Raw genomic sequence first — 20689 nt, 5'->3', positions numbered from 1 at the left:
CTCATGGCTAAAGGAGCCGGAGTGGAAACGGTTAGATCTTGTCCTGATCTCTGTAAAACTGTGACTATCTCACATGTCCTTCCTGCTCTGATCCGCCCGCTAATGAGCCAAGCCCCCTTGATTGCTGATTTTACGCGTTTCAGACCAATTGTGGATCTGCATAGGCGTGGTTTTGACAGCTCCGGCCAAGCTCCGGGGCGCGGGAGGGGGGGGCGAGGAGGGAGGGAGGAAGGGAAGAAGGGAAAAAAAAAAAAAAAAAAAGGAAAAAAAAAAATAAAGAAGAAGGTGTCGGAAGCATCGGCAGTAAGAAAACATGTCAACAGAATAAAATATTAACCAATGACAGAGAAAAGTGCTCGAAATCCCACCCCCGGCTCCTTTCCGCATACCGGGTCAGCCCTGGCTGCGCCGCGGCCGGGGAGCGGCCGCCGCGGGTGCGGGGACAGCGCGGAGCCGCCTCGGCGGAGCGCGGAGCGGCGGTCGGGTCCGCCCGGCCCGAAGCCCGCGGGGGGGGGGGGGACGGGGGGGGGGCGGCGGCAAAGGGCCCCCACCGGTGTCCGCGGGGGCGGCGGGTCGGGGAGGGGGAGAGGCCGGGGGGAGCTCGGCGGCTGCCGTCTTACGCCAGATCCTGGAGAGCGGATCGAGGTGGGGCGCGCCCCCTCCCGCCCCCTCCGCGCCTCGCCGCGTAATGCCGCGCAGCGCCGACGGGGCGGCCGGCGGGAGCGCGGCCCGGCGGAGAGCGGCGAGGCCCCGAGCGGCCACCTCCAGCGCGGGTGAGTCGCCTCCTGCCGTCACACCCCCCCCCCCCCCCCCACGCCCCGGCCCTGCCGGCAGCCGCCTCGACCGGGAGGTTGGGTTTTGGGGCGGGGGGGGGTGGGTCCCCGCCCGGCCCCGCACCTACGACGGAGGCGCAGACCGCGCCGTCGGGGCGCGAAGGGTGCGCGGCCGGGGGCTGGCGCGGCTGTGGCCGGCCGGAGGGGCTGTTTACCCGGGCAGGGGGAGGCAGATAAGGAGGCGGGGTGGGGGGAGACACACGACACGGACACGACACGCCGAGGCTGTTTGCTGAGGGATTAGGGTCGGTCCCGCCGCGCCGGGGCCCGGGGGGGCGGCGGGCGCGGTGGGTGTCCCCGCGGAGAGGTCGGTTTGGAGATCTGCGCTGATTAACTGAGGGCCGCGGTGGCTGAAGAGGGCCCTGGCGCCAGGCGGCTGAGCCCTCACAATAAAGACCCGTCTCTTGTCACTTCATATTTACCCCCAAATCTTCAAAAAGCGCCCTGCCATCCTTCCAAGGCTCCTGCCCCCGCCGCCTGCGCTGCGGCCAGGCGGGACGGGACGGGACCGGGGCGGGGGGGTCGGGAGGGGACGGCCCCCTTCTTCGCACCCCGGGCTGGTCCACCCCCTCCCCGGCACTCCCGCTCCGCGGATGCGCAGCGAGGCGCGGCCGCGGCAGCTCGGAGCCTTCGGGGCCGCGCGTCGCTACTCCCTGCGCAGGGTGGGACGCGGGGACCCCCGGGTGTCCCCTCTCCATCCCGACCTCTCCTCTTTATCCCCCCCCCCCCCCCCCCCCCACCGCCCCGGTTCCTCCCGCCGATAGCGATCCCCGCCCGCTTCCCGCAGACCCAAACCCGAGCCCCGGGGTCTTCCCGGAGCCCTTCACAACCTGCCCGTGTCCCGCGGCAGGTTCACCTCTGCCTGCGCTGCCCGGCCCCGCCACCGGGCGCGACGGGGCGGGCAAAGCGCGTGTTTCCCCCCCACACCACACCCCCCCCCCCCCGGGGCTGCCCCGAGCGGCGGGACTCGGGGGGAGGTGGGTGTCCCTCTGACCATTGAACAGGGAGCGGGGTCTGAAATTTAGACTCGATTTGGACTTTGCTTCCTCGCCACCGCGGAAAATTGCTGACGACAGCTTTGGCAAAAATGGGGCTTGCTTGTATTTTATTTTGTTTTATTAAAATTCCCCCTCACAAAGCAAAACCGGAGCTTTTCATTGCCCCGGGGCGGCATCGCCCCACGCTCGGGCCGGCTCTCCCGCGGACACCTCACCCGGCCCGCCGGGGCGCGGAGGAGGCCGGGGCCCCTCCAGGAAAGGTCCCGTCTCCTCCGGCCCAGGGCCCAGGACCCCCGGCCGCGCCCCTCGTACCGCGATCGCTCTCGCCCGCCGAATAAAACCCATCCCGAGCAGCCTCGTCTTCCCGACCCTTTGGAGCGATGTGACTGCTGGGGGGTGGGGGGGGGCTGACGGGGAACCGGGCCCCCACGGCCCGGGCCCTGCCCCGACCCGGGAGCCTGCACCCGTGGACGGGGCAGGCCGCTCCTGCCCGCGGCCGGGAGAAACCCGGCGTTTCCCCGTCCGTGACGAGGCACCGGGCAGGACGAGATGAGCCAGCGGCCCCGGCGAGGTGTTTTTTCCCCCGGCCCCAAGTCCAGTCAAGCCCCGGGGGATCGGGGACGGGAGGTGTCCCCGCACCCTCCCCCTCCCACGGAGGGTTTCTCCGCCCTGCTGCAGCGCTCGGGGCCACCGTGTCCGGCTCCCGGGAGCCGCCCTGGTCGCCTGCGGGCCCGGCGCTGCCTGGCGAGCCGTCCCCGGGTTGCCACGACGGCGGCGGGGTGGCCCCGGGGATCCGGCCCGGGCCAGGCCGGGGGAACAGGCCCGTCGCGGCCGCCCCGGCGCCCCACCCGCTCCGCGGCGCGGCCCCTCTCGCTCTTCCCCTTTCATCTCTGCCCATCTCCACTCATCATCCTTTTTCTATTTTTAGCCAGTAGACTTAGGCCTTGGCGCCAGGCCGTTTAAGACCTGTCAAAGTCCTTCATATTTCCCTCATGTCACATGGACCTTTCGCTCCCTTCCCCGCGCCATGCGAGGGCCGTAATTTGGATCCGTGAGCTGGTGAGCAAATGCAATTTGCTCTTCTCCATCGCTGTGTTGTCTCCGTGACCCCAGCCAGCAGGACGGCTGGTGTCCTGTCCGGGGCACTTACACAAATTGCGGGTGATTGATGAAAAATAACAATTCTCACCAGCAGCCGGGCCTCCGTCTTCCCCTCCTCCCGGCTCCACCGGGCTGCGGCGGCCCCTCGCCCCGGGGAACGCTCCCCCCCCCCCGTCGGGGCTGCGCGGGGCGCACCGGCCGCGGCCGCTCCGGCTCCAGGCGAAAGGGATTTTCCTGTGCCGAGGGCGAGCCGTCGGGGCCTCCCTTCCCGGTCCTGAAGCCAAGGCGAGGGGACTCCCCCGGGCGCCTGGGGAAGAGAGGCCGCCCGCCCCTTCCCCAGCCGGGGAGACCCAAGCGGGAGTGGGAAAGGGCCGTAACGTGACGGTGCCGTCGGGCTGGGCTCCTCGATGCTATCCCGGGAGCAGCTGGACAGACCTGGGGACGCAATCCGGAGCGAGCCCGCAGGTGCGGGGTGGGGGGGGTCCCTCCGCCCCGTTCCCGTCCTCGCAGGAGCCCTTCGCCCCGCAGGACAGGTCCGACGGGTTCCGAGCTCCCACGGGACGCGAGGCCCTCTCCCAGCCCCGGCGTCCCCCCACTCACACGCCCCTATTTCCCCCTCCTCAGTCCAGCCCGGCCACCCCGCCGCAGCTGGGCCGTGGGGCGGGCGGGGAGGGGGCGAGGAGCGGCCCCGCAGCCCTGACAGCTCCCCCGGCCCCGCTTCTCCCCCTCCACCCGGAGAGGAAAATAAAACCATGTGTAACGCAACTGCCCTCGTTTGCTCTCACCCACCCGCGGTCGGGACAGCTCTCCTCCGCCTCCCTTCCCTGGGGGGGCCGCATCTCCCCTCACACCCCTCGGCGGGGCGGGAATCCCCTGACCCCCGGGAGATCCCGGGAAAACGCTTCTTCTCCCCCTCCCCGGTGCTCCGGTGCCCTTGGGGGGGAGGTGGGGGGTGAGGGGGGGACCGGGGAGGGGCCCGCGCTGCGCGGCGGCAGCTGCCCGGGACGTGCCGGGCACCGGGGCCCGCCTGATGCACTTTAATCGACAGCGACCGAGAGAGATGCTCGACCCGACACCAGCCCCGGAGCTGCCGTCCTCCCTCCTCCCGCTGCGCGGCCGCGGAGCTGCGCGCCCCGTCCGTGCGCGGCGCGGAGAAGGGAAACCCGAGGAGCTCCGCCAGCGCGGCAGCCCCCGGACCACCCTCTCCTCCCCCAGCTCCCCCTGCCCTCAGACTGTTTAGATTTCTCTCCAGCTTTAAAGAAAATATTTCCAGTAATCCAGATTTCTGGAAAATAACAACAGGCGGGGAGACGCAGACACAAACGCCGCTGAAGTTTATCCAGAGTTTGAACAATTTATAAACACATTTTCCAGGCTGTTTGTCAGGGCGGGCGGAGAGTGACCCCGGCCCGGCCGGGCGGCCCCTACGCACCCCGCGCTGGGGTGGGGGGGCGCATCCTCCGCGCCCCGCCCGCACCCTGCCCTCGTTACCTCCGCGCCGTGATGCGGGAGCCCGCTCAGCCCCGCCGCTTGATTGATTTTTTGATTATTATTATTTTTTTTTAATTACGGAGCGCCCTCCCTGCGCGGGGGCGGAATGACACCCCCGCCTCCCCCTCCCCGGGCTCCGCCCGGGCCCCCACCCCCGGGGCTCCCCACGTCGGGGCCCGGCGCCTCGCACGCACCGAGCCTTAAAAAAAACCTTAAAAGGCGACGGGAGCCCCGGCCGGGGCCGTGCCAGCGCGGGGGGGACCGCGGCCTGAAACCCGAGCTGGCCCCGCGGGGGCTGGGCGGGGATGGGGAGGGGGATGGAGCGGGGTAAAGGAGGGGGGATCACGCAAATCCCTCTGTTTAAAAAACTTCCATTTGAGAAAGTGTGTCACATCCCGGCGCGGGCGGGTAATCCCCGGGCTAATGGCATTACCGCCGCCTCATCGCCGTCATGGGATGGGGCCAGGGGCGAGCACACCCCCCTCACTTCCCCACCCCCTCCAGCCCGCCGTCACGCGTGACCGCGGCTCGGCTCCCGCGTGGAAACGGAGCCGCAGAGCCCCTTGCCCCGACGGGACGGGCCACGTCGGGACCCCGGCGGTCGGTGTCGCCCCCCACCCCGGCCTCGGGGGCTCTGTCGGCGTTTATGCGTAACTGAGGTCCCGGTTTTCGCCCAGGTTTCCCCGAGCAAAGCCGGTCACGCGAGGGCAGAGCGGGAGAGCCCGGGCTGTGCTTTGCGGCCGGTTCATCTCTTAAATCAAAAACCTTAGCAAACGGCGTTATTGGATAAAATAATGTTGTTAGTGACCCCGCCCGCTTCCTCGGCGGGATTAGAAGTGCGGATTTGGGTCTGTGCGCCGTGCCCGACCCCCGGCAGCCCCCGGCTCCGCGCCGGAGTCTCGGTGAAACGGGATCAAAAGCGGCAGAAACCGGCGGGTTTGGGGGAAAGGGGTGGAGGGGCCCCACAGGGTGGGGGGTGGAGGTGAAAGGAAAAAATCATGGGAGTCTCCGCACCCGGTGCAATCTCCACGGGGGCAGGCAGGGCCACTACCCCTCCCTCCCCCCCCCCCCCCAAATCCTCCTCCAGGAGCAGACCCTGCCTGTGCCTGAGCAGCAAAACCCCACAGGAGACCTCGAGGGCAGGGGATGTCCCAGGCCGGGTCCTGCCCCTTGGTTTCTCTCCCATTTTTATTTTTAAACTGTGTCTGGTGGGTGTAATCCACCCCTGTTTGCCCCTGGAAGGGGGGAGGGCACATGGCAGCCTTCAGCCCCATGGGGGTCACCCAGCCCCAGCCCCTCAGTGGGGCCCTGCACCACCAGAAACCCCTCTTCTCTCTGGGGCCTGGCAGAAGTTCCAGCATCAAAGGAGGGGCGAGTGGAACACCCCTGGGTGCACATCATGGCAGGGGGCTCACATCGTGGCCCGGCCGCTTCAGACGGGGTCTGGGAGCATGTTCAAAATTGCATCTAAAGCAGGAGCTGATGCTGCTGTTCCCACATCACGTGAGCTGTGGTTTTGGTTTGACTTTTAGGATTGCAGAAAATCACCATCTCACGTTTATAGCAGAGTGTATGTCACTGCTGGAAAAATAAAACCAGCCAGAATAAATCACGACCTGGTCATGGGCAGGAATAACGCTTTTTTATTGCACCTGCCCATTTCCTGGGTGTTTCATCACGAACAAATTTGATATATACCCAGCGCTGCATGGAAGGGCCAACTCTTATCATCACTTCACATTTCCTCAAAACCACAGCACTCCTCTAAGCTGCTTGCTGCCAGAGGCATGGAAAGGTGAAGCAGGGCTCTGCAGACAGCACAGATTCTTCCCTATTTTTAATTTTTAAAACAAGTCTGCAAACTCGAATTGCTGTGGGGTGGTGCCCCATCACAGCCCCAGCTCCAACACCGTACTCGCTGAGCTGCTCGGGCACTTCTGTACTGCGTTCCATTTTCTCACTGCCCAGCTTTTTCATTGCTTCTCTGTAGGTGCTGGGCTCTTGCATCGACCACCCTGGGGGATTTAGGGGTCTCGCTACGAAACCTGCTGCCCCAAAGTGCCTCTTCTCCCAGCTCCTCGCCTGCGTGCGCTCTGCGGCGCTGGCACGTTGCTTTCCAGGCGTGTTTCCCATGGATACCTCAATGGAGGCAGCACCAAATAACAAGTAAATAACAGCCTCGGCACCGGGCTGCCAGCACAAAGCAAGCAGTTGCCCCTCGTGCAGGTCACTAATCTCTTGACACATGGTCTTTGAGACCTGGGCCACGGGGAGGGAGGCTGAAAGGGAAGAAAAGATAGTGGGGACAATGGCAGGGCTGCTGGCTGGCTAATAACCCCTCTCCTGGCTTTGTCTGGGTACATTCAGCGCTACGCTGGGATCAGTTCACCTCGGGAGAAAAAATCCACACTCCTGCACTGCAAAGGGGCCGGTGTCTGCCCCTGCCGTGGGTGCCCTGTGAGGATCCCGGCTTGCCAGGCTAAGTGCAAAGCTCGAGACGCTGCAGGTATTAATAGCCCCCATTTTGTAGCCAGCAGTAATTCCCTCCTGTGTTTTCCCCTCCACGCTGAAAACAAACCCTTCACTTGATCCGTTTGTCCTCTCCAGTTGCCATCTGTCTCCCATCCTTCAAATCTCACCTTAAAAACAGTGCCTCTTGAGCAAATCCTCCCCGCCGTCCCCGCGCGCCGTCTCGCCCGGCGCAGGCCTGACACTACAAGCGCTCACTGAAGTGGAGGGGATTTGAGAGCGCGCAGGACACGGCGGGATTAAGGCCACAGATTGCACTCCCCGGGCCGCACCGGCCCCGCGGCTCTGCCACCGAGCCCCGAGCCCGGGGGGTCTTCTGCTCCTTCCGCTTGGCCGCTTCTCCTTGGCAGCGGCGAGGTGGGGCTCTGCCACGCCGGCATCGCCATCCCGCTGCCCTCCGCGTCCTGGTGGGAAGCACCTGAGCCCCCCCCCCCCCCCCCCCCTCCCCGGCTGCCTCCCTCTGCGGATGGAAGCAGGCGAGGTCACCTCCCCATCCCCTGGCGAGGAGGCGCCGGGGTGTTGTTTCAAGCCGGGACCCATCGGTTTGCACAGATGTGGCGGGTGCCGTCCCGCACCACCCAGAGGCAGCATCTGCGGGGCGGCCCCGGCCCAGCCCGTGAATCACGCACACATCAAAGCACCGGCAGCGCGAGCACTAACCGCCCTGGCAGCCGGCTCCGAGCGGACAGTGCCTGCGCAGATGTTCAGCAGCAGCTTTTCTCAATTACAGAGAGCAGCAGAACTTACCAGAAAAGCCAGGGAAGGAGTCCTGGCCAGTGGAGGGGCCGCAGCAAAGAGCCCACGCAGCCCTCGCAGCTTCACAGCCTGGGTCAGACCAGCACATCACCACCTCCCTCCATTTTAACACTGGTGTTACATTACCCCACGTTTTCCCGCAGCCCTCATTGTGGGGCTCGCCTGCTCCCATCAAAATCTTGGTCTTCTTTAGAAAAACCTCACCTTGCAGGGCTTCATGGGTGTAGAGGAGAGCTCAGACATGACCACATCACCTTTGGAGCCGGTGAGATTCCTCCTGGAAAATAAACCCACATGATTTCAAAGCCAATCGCGTGACCTATGGCAGAGTGACGCACGGTGTTTTTCGTCTGAGCCTGGCAAGGGCAGCCCTGATCCTGCCGAGCTCCCATGGACACCGTGAGCTACCAGGAGTGGGAGTCTCGTGGTCCGGCCAGCTGCCCGGGTGGGACAATGGCATCACTCCCACATGACACCCGGACTTTCCCCTTTTGACACCAAAAGGAGCAAAATTCAACATACCTCAAGAGGTAGTTGCAATGTGGACACCCCTCGTGTGGGAGGAGAGGCAGTGGGATGTGCCTGGTGCCCCCTGCCCGTCTCTCCCACAGGGGGAGCTGGGGGAGAGGGTGTGAGGTGGGGTGGGGAGGCAGGGCACGGGGCCGGCTCTTCACCCCGAGGTGCAGGTGCTGCCTCTGGTTTTCTGCTTGAATGAAGCCACTGGTCTGAACGTGGCTCGTAACCTTCAGCCCCCAGCGAAACCTTGCCAAAGTCCTTTCCCCAGATCGCTCAAAAACGAACACGTTGGCCCATTGTTGCCCCCCGGGACTGGCAGGTACGGCCGGTGAAATGCTGTGGTGCCGGGCCAGCGAGCCCTCCTCGACAGGGGACGCGGAGACACTCCTCAGGCTCCCTCCAAATCACACCAGGGGGTTCCCCGTCCCCCCGCCCCCGGGGTGTATTTAAGTGAAAACACAATCGGTTCTTCTCCCATCCTGCATCCCATGGTGCGGAGTGGGAACAGAGCCCCACGAGCTGGCACTTCACACCTCCCCGGAGAGGGGGCTGGGGTGGGAGCAGGATTAGTGCCCAGCTGGCTCCGGGTTGATACACGGGCACGGCCGGCACCGGCCTTTTATTATCGTCCTATAATAATATTGTAAATACTCACTGGGAAGTAATTACATCCTATAAAAGAAGCAGAAGTCTGTGGTTTGAGCCAGGACCGGTTCATGACACTTGTTTTAAAGAGACATTTCATGTCTTGTTTATAGATTAGATTTTAACCTGACAACCTTTTAACATTGTATTAAATTAGAAATTAACTTCGTATGACTGCACACCGTATAATTGCCCTACTGATAGGCTGAGTGCTAGAGAATATTTAAGATACCTTTCAGACGGCGAAGTTCCCAAGAAAATTCAGAGCCTCCTCCTTGATCCAGACCAGGGCTTTGCTATTAATTAGTATTTACGGGCAGGTGGCAGGAGTGCTTCCCGAGGAGGGAGGGCTGCCAGGGAGCAGCATCCCTGCTGCGCCGTGCCCAACCCTGGGGACACGATGAAATCCAATGGGATGGAGAGAGGAGGTGGAGGGGACAGGGAAGGCTGTGAGCCCCAGACCCTGCCCGCTGGTGACCACCAGTGAGGCCAGTAGTCACTCTCCTGCGGTTGCCCCAGTCAGGGCTGGTGGGAGATGAATCTGTCAGGGATAGAGCTGCCACCTTCGAGAGAGGCGGATCCTGTGTAATTTCCTGCAGCAAGGAATTCGCAAGAAAGGCAAAAATTCAGCCTGGGAACTCAGCGACAGATGCACAGCTTCAAATTACATCCGAGCCCAGTGAGGGACAGGGTGGCAACCGATGGGCCAATATCAGTGCCCAGGCACAGCCAGGAATGGCTGCGTGTCCCAAAGGCTGGGGGGGACGACACACACACAGCACGGCCCCCAGGCCGTATCCTGCAGTGGAAAACTCCAGCTTCAGTGCTGACCCCACTCGTGGATGGTGTTGGAGGAACGAGGGGGCAGGCGGGCACCGTGCGGGACAGGAGGCAGCGACCCTGCCGCCTCCGTGCCCCAGCTCTGGAGTTGGTGACTTGTTTCCCCACTACAACCTGCCCTTTGCTTTCACCAGGGGAAAGGCGTTTTCAGGTATAATCAAAACCTGCCTCCAGCATGTGCAGAAGGTGGGAATGCTGAGCAGGAACCCAGAGAAGTCAGCCAAAGGAGGCTTTACCTTGTTGGGCCAGGAGGACGCTTAAATACGAGCCTCAGTTTACACTTGTATTCAATTAATGTTAAGGAACAGCATGAGATTAAACTGACCCTGTGCTGTGTTATGAAAGGCTCAGGACATGTTTACAAACAGCTTTGCAAAACACGGGGCCATCAGCAGAGACCCCCCCCCCGTCCCCCTACTCGCCGCTTTGCCCCTCGCTTGGGCTGTGAAGCTGCTTGGGGACGTGGCCACAGCATCTGCCAGGGCCCTGCCTGCACCCTGCCAGGCTCCGGAGGCGGCAGCCCAACCTTCATCTTCAGCTCCTTCATTTGCCCCCGCAGCCAGACTCACCAGCCATCTGCCGTTTTGCCCAGTTCGTGGCTTTTTCTGCCCAAGCAGTGAAGACATCCCCTCCTCCCAGCAGGAGCAGCAGCACCTTCCTTCAGGTTTTAGGGGTGGCAAAAAACAAGGGTGAAGCCCCCAACCAGCACTGGGGCAGCCAAATGGTTTTATACCGGAGCGGGGTGACTGTGGGAGGGGAAGCACTGCCCGGCTGTGCCGCACAGCTGAAGCCTCTTGGCTCCTGCTAATTCTGTTTGCACCAGCTCTGCTCCCACAAACGAGAGCGGGGAGCCCCGAGACGGGGTTCGTGCAGTTACCAGGACAGAGGCGCTGCCGCCGCAGACACATGCTTGTCCCGGTGCCTTTTCCATCTGTGAAACAGGCCAAGAAGTGGATTCAATTATTTTTTCCTAGCACATAAGCCACTAATCATTTATTGCATTAAAAACCGGCTCATCTCCACAACTTTTGTTCCCATTTCATGTAATTAAAACTCAGGAAAAAAAAAAAAAGTTTCTCTTTTTGCAATCACAAAGACCCGATCTCAGCTCCATTGACTCGCTAATTGTAAGCACTCAGATGGTTGGGTTTAAAGTTACACTTAGCAGCTGTGAAACATTAGGGTGAAGTGATTACAACCTACTGGAGGATACCGAACATTTTTACAATATCTCAGGAGCATAAGGGAAAGACAACAGGAAATGGCGCAAACTTTCCTACCCTGCACAGCAACAAGACAGAGCAAAGAAGCGAGAAAATAAATGTAGAGACGCGGCGCAGACGCAGTTTGGATCCTCAAAAAGTTACCAAGGAAGCCCCGGTGAAAGCACCGTGTGTTTACCCCCATGCTCCGAGGGTGTAGAGAGGAGGGGAGCAGCATTCAGGGATGTCACAGCTGCGTTTTGCAGCAAAACCCCCTCCTCCGGGCTCTCTGTTGAGGAAGGAGAACGGGGATCTTGGTGGCATTTTGCCCTCGGTCGGTTCCTCACGCTGGCCTGCCTTCTTCCAGCCTCGTGGCCAGCAAACTTTGTTCCTGGGCTGGCTAATGCTGCCTGGGGCAGGGCAACCCGTCCCCTCGCAGGGCTGGGGCTTGGCAGCTCCCCCCGGGGCAGAGCACCCCGCTCCCTCGGGGCTCAGCAGGGCTGAGCTTCGGGCGCAGAGCGAAGGAAGCCCGAGCCCCACGTGCCCTGCAAAACGCTGGGAAACACCAGCCCCGCTGGCTATGCCCAGGCCCTGGGCTGGCTCTCAGATTTGATTTCATTTGAACTTCAAGCTGTCACGTTTGGAGAACCTTTGACTTTCCGCTTCTTTTCAAACAGCAAAACATTCCCCTCCCATAATTTAAGCGTGCTACATGCGTGTGTTTATTACAGAAACCAGGGTAGGATAAGAAAGCAGTATTTCATGTTAATTCACGAAATCTGAACTCAACTTTTAATAGAAGAGCTCCACTTTATGCAGAGAGTGATATACAGTCCGCCCTGCTTTAAATGAGACGTTTTCCCTTTTGAACTCAGCAGGAGGCTGCTGCTTACTACTACTGGAAACAGTTTAAAAACCTGCAAGTCCTGCACGTCTTTTGGGCTCTTTTCGAGCCAGTGGTTTATATCATGGCACAGCATTCTTGCTGGGTTGCCTGCGACCGCCTGCTAGCTGCTGCGTTTGAAAGTCCGTCGTTTCAGAAACTCACCTGGATTATCTCCACAACAACAGGAGATACTTGTCCGAAATCCTGTGAAGACCATGAGCCTCCGGCTGTTTTTTGCTTTAAGTGGGGTTTGGATCAGGTTCCTCGATTGGAAACCTGGTTGAGTTAGAGTCAGAGGTAAACCTCCCATAGGAGCAGCTTCTAGACACCCTCAGTGAGCAGCAATATTCTCGCCTGGTGCCTGGAAAGAGGTCGAGGTGGAGGAAAGGTGGTGTTGCAGGAAAGCACGTGGCACCCAGTTTAATTGGGGGGCTTTGTGTGTAGGCTAAAGGCAGGGGCCACCGGTGGGAGCAGGCATGCACTGCGAGCGAGGCACGCACCCCAGGGAGATGTTGGATCAAGACCCTATAGAGTTATTGTTAAATCAGACCCTATAGAGTTATTGTTAAATCAGACCCTAAAGAGTTACCATCGAATCAGACCCTATAGAGTTATCATCGAATCAGACCCTAAAGAGTTATCGTTGCAACACACTTGGCTTTCACTGGCTCACTGAAGAGCTGGAACTCGGTGGTTATTCTGCTGGGTCATCTGTGAAAGTATCAAATTAAAGTTAAATTAGCCACCTCATAGCAGTACTTTTTTTTTTTTTTTTTAAACTCTAGGCTTTCTTAACAGTTTGGCTACGGGGCTATCAACAGTGGGGAATTTAGGACATTCTTTTCAATGAACCAGACTGAAAATATTTTGGTACAGCCCCAGTTTGTAGGGTTTTTCTCCCCCCCCTCTTTTAAACAAAACATCCTGATTCAAAGGAGCTTCTTGCAGACTGGGAATTTCCACATGGCCGTATTGCAGCACTTATAAAAAGTGATTTAATGCCTGCCAACAACAAATACATTTCCAATGACACCACTCTGCATTATGCGCTATCCTACTTTGTGTGTTCAGTAAGATCCAGCAGCCGAGCTGTCCGAGGCAGGAGGGAGAAGAGCGGCCGCCTGCCTCTGCAAGAACTTTGTCCCTTACGGCTGCTCCTTGGAAAGCCTGAAAGGAAACAAGCATCACGGTGACAACACAATCCCTTCTGTATGTGTTAATCTGGATTTTGTTTGAACTTTTGGAGCTGACCTTGGCTTGAACTGTGTTAAAAATCCCGACTGGTGTGGACTGACTTGACCCTGCGGTCCCATTTGTCCGCAGTGCCAGCCCTACCCTCAGCCCCTTACTTCAAGCCATTATTTTACAGACATAAAAGAAACATAGCATTACAGCAGATATAGCCAGCGGGACAGAGCTGTGAGTACTTACTTACAGGCGAACTCTCCTCTGATTTCATCCCAAGGAAGTTTTTTTTGTGCTTGAGAAAGGACTGACTGAAAACCAAGCAAGAAACTGAAATTATTGTTGCAGACTCTCAGTTTTTATTAGTGGTTTCCAAGCCTGAAGAGAGAGGAAAAAAAACCCCTTCTGAGTTCTGACTCGTGGCGTTACAGTTAAAAACAAAAAAAATCAAGTCCAAGACTGAATTTGGTATTTGGGGTTTGGGGATGGAGTAGGAAGAGGGTGGTCAGTTCTGCATCACTCAGTGTGGCTGGCTTAAGCTGTAAGAGTGCGAAAAGATTTGTGGGTTTAGATAGTTTCCCCTCATTGCCATGACTCAAACGGCTTCTATTAAAAACAAGTAGTGGGAAGGAAATTTCATAAGCTGACAGCCCCATCTCACTCTCTGCTTCTCGACACAAGTTGGCTGAGATAGAGGAATTCATGTGGTTACTATGTGTGAGCCCATGACTATTTTATCAGCAGAGTTATGCGGTGCTCGTTTTGTCTGTGCACATTCAGTAGGGAATATAGTCTCAGGCTGCTATACGGGGTCTGCAAAGCCCCTTATATGTGCTCCTGTAACACAGCAGACGTAGGTGGGTGACTCTGCTGCCTGGTCCTCGTCCCTCCAAAATCAGTGGGATGAACAACAGGGCCCCGACCAGCGCAAGGAGCTGGAGCTGGGGTCAGACACCCCAACAGAGATGGGTGTTGCTTTTCAGAGGCGCTAAGGGGGTGCAAGGCACGCCATCCAAGTCTGCCATTTTCAACAATCCTGCCCTTGAGCACGGGGATGAGAAAGCAGGGAGGCAAAACCAAGCTAGACTGGCTGCATAACATCCACTGATGGCTTTAATTAAAGCCCTCAAGTTAGTAAATATGCGCATAGTCTGGTCCAGGAAGATACACGGAACCCACAGCCAGCCCAGTAACACTCCATGAACATTGCCATTTAAGCAGTTTCTTGTTTAACTTAGATTTATTCAATGACACATGCATTCTGGACAGATAGCTGAGTTCCAGTGAACAACTTTTATAACCAAATATGAGAAATTTGTGACTGCAGTTAGTCAATTAAGTACGTTTCTAAAATACATGACTAGAAGAAAACCGGAGCGAGAGAGAGAATTCTTCCAAAGAACAAAAAGAAACATTTCCATTTGTAATATTCCTGGCATTGATGGGTATCAGTGGGGAAGGAGGGCAGCAAGGAGACGCAACGAGGAAGGAATAACAATATCAACCCTGTCCACAGAAAGTTCTCCAGTTTTCACTCTCTCCAGTTCATTCGTTAATGCTCGGCACTTTTGCAAACGGCGAGAGCTCCTCTGAGTTAACGGAGATTCCTTTAATCTCTCAACACGAAAAAGCAGAGAACGGTTGTGAAACCATGTGCTTGACCAAAAATGGCTTAGAAGTATTTCTCCTCAACCAACTCTTCCTGAACACAGCGAAAAAAGAAGCCGCAGAGCTATCAGGACTGAAGACGGAGTCTTTTCATATTGCACAGGAAAACAAAGTCAAGATTTTGTGAGTATGTTTCAGGAAGGTTTAAGAGTCGTCAATATTTATCAGGGTAACGAGAACCATCCAGCGCAGCGGTGAACTGGCAGGTGACAGACACATCGGGGTTGTTTAGGCGGAGAGGCAGCTCGTTACCCTGTCTGGATCTCCCCTTGGATGTTGGGCTAATTTAAGGGAATCCCGTGGGGAAAAGGCTGAGGGGCTGGTTTTCGTTAGTCGGGAGGGGCGATCTGTAGCCATCGAAGTTGCGTGGGATACTGCCGCTGGTGGAACCAGAGCTGTTACTGAGCGTCTCTATGCTTCCCTCTCGCTGAAGCTCTGCAACGGGAAGAGAGAGCAGGTCCTGGTTAGCGTTTCAGATAAACCCGGAGTGCCGTTAGACGGCCGCTTGATTGACAAATCTGATTATTGTATCATTGGCTCTAACATTTGCTCGTCATCCATCTTTTCCGGGGTGATTTGACGACTCACTCCAGAGGCATCCCAGCTCCTGCTTCTACTTCTCTGCCAGGCTCACAGCTCAGCTGAGCAGAAGCGGAGCTGACGGAGCCCTTACACACTGCCGGGCAGAGCAGGCCCTTTCCTGGGGACGGGGCCGCTGACTCGCAACGTGTCAGGACTGGAGAGTGGGGATGCTCACGGCTGAACTGAGCAGGGTGCGAAGGGTATGGGGGCAGATGATCAAACATCTTTCCTCTGCAGCAATGCTGCTGAGATGGTGGGGAAGGGCGAGTGGCAGCAGCACTGGTTACCGGTGGTGTGTACCAGCGGTGCATAACCGCTGCGATTCTCCACCTTGGGAACACCAGGGACTTTCCACAACCTTTTATCCTGCAGAAACAGACATAAATAACTCTGCTTTTTCAAGCCAAAGAGAAAATATCCCCTTTCCTACATGCCTGAGCTGTGCATCAAAGCAAAAGAGAACGCAGGCCTGACTGTGGTTCTCCCTCTCCCAGTCACACACATCCAGACATCTCCCCTCACTGACCTCCCAAAGCCTTTATTGCTCCCTAATCTCAAAACACGAGGATTTTTATGTGTGCAGAGCATTGTTTCTAACCGTGGCCTCTCTGTGAGCCACTTGAACCCAACAGTTGACTCAGTGGCAGCGTGCAGCAGCGCCGCTGGGCAGCATCGCCCCGGCCGGCACTCAGCGGCGGCATGCAGCGGTGAGATTAGGCAGAGCCCCACGTCCACGACAGGAATCCTCTCCCAGACACGCGGTGACAGGCTACAAGAAATATTCTGGCGAGTTGCAACGCGTGGCCCCGAGCGCGACGTCCGTCGGCTGCTTGTGCGCAGCCTGCGCCGGAGGGGACGGGATGGGGACTGGGGCTTCGGGTAAATTTCTCTGCTGCCGAAGGGGAAAGAGAAAAAAAAAAACCCTCTTGTTTGCTGCATGCCATGGTCTTGTGCACGTAAGGCACAGGGGGCAAACCCCCAGAGGAGACAGGCAGCTTTCCCTGTCCCTGCAGCGGGAGTTTTGCTTGGATGGGGTTGGAAAGAAGACGCAGAAGCTGGAGGAGTGGTGCCTGCTTTGCTCTCTGCTAAATATTGCTGCACCTCCGCTGTTTGCACACCTCTGTCTCGTGCCGGGATATTTAACCTTCTGCAAACACCACGGAAGTCCTTTGGCAAACACGATGACAGTGCTTTTGCTGTAACGGGACGCCACGATAAGGACGTCTCTCTAAGCAAAGCTCACGGCAAAAGCAAAAGGTCAGTTCTTTGCCAAAACCAAAAGCATCCCGCCCCAGCACCCTGGGACGCTGCACAGCTCCTGTTTGCTACCTGGGCACGGCAGGGACAGCAGCCAGGAGAGCGCACACCCAGCGGAGGAGGGCTTGGGGATTTAATCCTTGATCATGGAGGTAACTTGCAAAGGAAATAATCTGCCCAGGATACATGAAAAACAAATCAGCAGGAAACCAGTCACCCTACAAGCAGCGATGATAATGACCTCAGCTGTATTAATCACGATTTACTTGCCAGTATTTGGTGGAGGAATGTCCATGTCTAAACCTCTTCATTCTCCTCACATCCTTACTCTCCCATGAGTTCAGGAAGTAAAAACAGTAATTTAAATCAGAAATGAGTGGCGTATCCCACACTAATACTGTGCTTATCCTGTCTGATTTGGGGCTTTTATCTCCCTCTGCACACAGCTGGCTTCGGTTAAACGTCCCACGTCAGAGCTCTGGGGCACTGGGCAGCCCTCGCCGGTGCTGGGCAGGCTGGGGCTCCCCCAAACCGCGTTCGGGCTGCTGAGCACCTCACGGGGCTACTTTGCTCCCTCGCTCTTTTTAAGCTATAATTGATTTTCAGGCAAATGTTGTGTTTTCAGTAACCGTAGCAAAAGGAGGGAGAGGGAAAGGGCGAGGGAACATTTGTTTCCTTGCAGCCCCGCGGCTCCTGCGTGGCCGTTTCTGCCCCTCGGGCCACGGGGCTGAGCTCTTGCCTGCCAGCTCCTGCCTGTCCTTGGCCACGCCGTGTCCTGCCTGTCCTTTGGTGACCTGTACGGGACCTCACACCCTGCCAGGATGGGATTTTGGGGAATTGGGGCTCGCAGGGTGGTTTTCTGGGGGGGCTGCGGGATTTCTGCAGCTGGCAGCGCTTGTCACCTCTGCGGGGGACTGCCAGGGGGTGGCACTGCAGAGACTGATGCCAGCCAGGGAAAAAGCAGGGACAAAAAACCGGGGAGATTCTTTTGGTGGGCGCAAGGCCTGGCTGGGGACACTGGGGTCCTGTCCTGGCTGTGCCGCTGCTCCCCTTGCTGCTGTCAGGTATGCAAACCCCTTCAATGAGCAACGGGGAGGGACAAAAGAGAGGGTAAAAGAGACGCAAAGGCTCAAGTGGATCCGGAGGGGACGTTTTCCAGCCCTCCAGCCTGCACAGAGCCTGCTTTGGGTTCACAGGAGGTCAGGCTAAAAACCAGGGGAGCTCCCGCGTCTGAACTGCCACCCCAAACGCCGCAGATGGTAAAAGGCAAATGAGTCCGGGTGCTCTCAAACGGCCCCGCACTGCGAACCCACTCGCTCTGGAACTAATTACACGGCGAGGCAGACGAGCAATGTATTTTGATACCTAAGAAAGCATTGTAAAACTCCTGACCGCTGCAGCAGAAAGCACCGCTGTGCTCAGGAAATTGGGCTCTTGCCCTCGCCCGGGCCCGGCTCTCGTGCACGGCTGGGTCACGCGAGATGGGCAATTAGCCCTTACATGGTCACCAGGGACTACCTGCGCTCCACATATGACCCCTAGGACCACAGTCAGCACATTCTCCTATGTTCTTTTGAGTTCGTCCATTTTTTTCCAGCTGCTCCATTAACAAAAATCATAATTAAAAAAAAAATATCTAATGCAAACGATCATCTTTCCTCCCAGACCTTCCAGCAGACCAGGGCATGGCACAGGCATGTGCACAGGAACATTGATGCTATTGCCATGGGAAGCTCAGACAAGACCAGGAACGGCTCCATGGCGTTGGGGCCACCCTTCCTGCTACGGGGTAAAAAACTGGGGGATGATTTCTGACAGACCCGCTGCCTGAGTAGACCCAACAAGTGTGGAAGGAGCCACCAAGGCGTAGTGGGGCTGTCGGGTACCAGGAGAGGCAGGTCCCTCCCACTGCCCCGGGACGGAGCAGCCGATCCCCGTGGCACAGCTGGAAGGAGGTGAAATACTTCCCAGACCGATATAAGACACGTCACGTAACCCGTCAGACCACCGGTGTCCTCTGTGCTGGGAACACGCTTGCTGAAAAACACAAAATAGAAGCAAAAACCAGGATTCCCCTGCGGAAAGATGGGAGCGAGCCTGGGCCGAGGCTCAGCACCGCGCCGGCAGAGCAGGACACGGCTGCCCGGCGAGTGATTTCGTTTACTTTGGTGGAGTTACGCCAGGAATGGACTTGGCCCCAGCATGTCTGAGAGTTATTGTATCTGCATTCCCCCATGCATATACTGTCGAGATGTATTAACTTCCTTAAATGTACCAGTAAAACAACCTCTTATGATACACTTTAATGAACTTGTACAGTAGCCAACAAATTGTGCATCATATAAAACCCATTCGGCCTTATAGACTCTCTGGCTATTTTGTAATAACTGCAATTTGCTTCTGCTGAAGCAAGATAACCAGGGTTGAGAAGTCAGGCTTTGCAGAAACCTAAATATTTGATTTGGGGGGGAGTGGGTGGGAGAAGGAAGAAAGGGGCCTCCGGGAGCTATTTATGGGGTCAAAATAACATGAGACCTGCTCTTCTCGTAGCATTTCCACCATCAAGGAAATGAAATACTGTGAGAAGACCAGCACTTGCATTATTTTGGCCCCATAAATGGCTCCCTGAGGCTTTCAAAAGCCCGTGAAAAACAAACACAAATACAAATAAATGCTAATACTGGAAACGTAAATACGAAAACCTGCCCATGTCCCCGGAGGAAACGACTCACAAAGTCCTGACTGCCCTAAAAACAAAACAAAACAAAAAAAAGACGGGGAAAAAAAAAAAAAAAGATGAAGGAGCAGGAACATCTGCTGAAGCCATGAGGAGAAAGTCACTTCAGGGGAGCTGGGAACAGCCCTGCCTGTGCTTTTGACGGTAACAGTAACGGGCACCGCTGGCATCACCCAGGGTCCCAGAATAACAGGGATTTTCAGGGCACAGGCGCTTTCTGCCGTGGTGAAGGCAGCAGCGCTAAAAATCCTCGCCGCTGCCGGCGTGGGGAGGAGCGGCCATCGCGGGCGGGGGGGTCCCCAGCTCGGGGGGCTGCGGGAGCCCCGCGGCTGCTCGGAGAGCACCGGGGCCTTCAAGGTGTTGGGAAGCAAACGCTGGCTGCTCTCTGCTCGGCGTGACCTCCAGCGGCTCTGCCCGCAGCCCGGCGCGGCTTCCCGCGGCGCAGACGTTTGGTGCATGAGAAATTGGAAACGAAACCTCCCGCGAAACATCTCTTCCCGCTAATATTCCCAACCGCCACGCTGCGGCCTGACGGTCCTGTCCCTTGCTCTGCTGCCCGAGCTACTCCGCTCTCCCCGAGGCAAGGTGGAGAGGAGGAGGAAGAGGAAGAAGAGGAAGAGGAGACCATCCTGGGGTCTTCAGATTTGGGGGAGTGGTGCCATCCCCTGCCCGGTGATGTGGCTGCACCCTCAATTCCAGAAAGCTCCAGGAACTGTCAAAGGACCCCATCAAACCCAGAAGGGTACAAAGCCCTGCCAAGCTTAAATGTGAAACCATTTTACAGGGCACATTAATTCAATGCCTGAAGAAAATCTATATAGCCCTCTTTTGCCCGGAACACTCATAAATTATGCTGCCTTTCTTATTCATGCTCTTTCTGTAGTGGCCCACTTGAAGCCATGGCATCTCCTTTATGTCTACTCAAAAATCTCATCTCCAGTGCATTATTTCTTCTAATGGTTTTTCCTTTCTCTCCGTTTGCTTTCCTCTGTTAAGCACAGTTTCAAAATATCCTCCAAAATCACCTGCTGGAAGAGCTGACCCCTTCCTCTTACCTACCGAGGGCTGCCCAGGCTGCTGCCCAGCCCAGCGGAGCTGCAGTCGGGATAAGTGATACAATGACAGCAGCCTGATGTGTCAGGGCAGCGGGGAAGCGGCAGCAACTCTGAATACAAGAATTATTCTTCATCATCTCCAACTGTCACAACACATTACCCTCAAAGCCGCAGCTCGCCGAAGGAGTGACCCTGGACTGAATGGGAGAGTGCTCGGGGAAAGAACTAATTGTAGCCTCTTTTCACACGTCAGTCACTTTTCACAGCACCAAGCCTTTCAAGCTCAACTAATGTCAAGTTCCCTTTTCCTTTTGCTGGGCTGAGTATTTCTGATTTTTAAGGATGGTGTTTTTAAAGGAACAAGGTCTCTGGCGAGGGATGAGGCCAGGGAGGGGAGGGAAGGAAGCG

At 57.4% G+C, this 20689-nt stretch overlaps 1 protein-coding gene across 8 annotated transcripts in view; it reads right to left on the bottom strand.

Annotated features, from left to right (window-relative positions):
* Nucleotides 1-14203: 14203 nt before the first annotated feature.
* Nucleotides 14204-20689, bottom strand: part of BCAS3 (BCAS3 microtubule associated cell migration factor) — a 372048-nt gene continuing 365562 nt past the window's right edge. For 5 of the 8 annotated variants that reach the window (XM_033004736.2, XM_033004738.2, XM_033004743.2 and 2 more), the window contains one exon: nucleotides 14204-15085. In XM_033004736.2, the coding sequence (XP_032860627.1) occupies nucleotides 14937-15085 (149 nt within the window). In that variant the 3' untranslated portion in view covers nucleotides 14204-14936. The remainder of the gene's footprint in view (nucleotides 15086-20689) is intronic. The other 3 variants (XM_033004742.2, XM_033004740.2, XM_033004741.2) reach the window with 3 other exon arrangements.

This window comes from Tyto alba, unplaced genomic scaffold (assembly GCF_018691265.1).
Source record: "Tyto alba isolate M040663 unplaced genomic scaffold, T.alba_DEE_v4.0 Super-Scaffold_19, whole genome shotgun sequence".
NCBI classification, from domain to species: domain Eukaryota; kingdom Metazoa; phylum Chordata; class Aves; order Strigiformes; family Tytonidae; genus Tyto; species Tyto alba.
The sequence above is the reverse complement of the archived record's forward strand: the minus strand, read 5'-3'. Positions and strand labels throughout refer to the sequence as shown.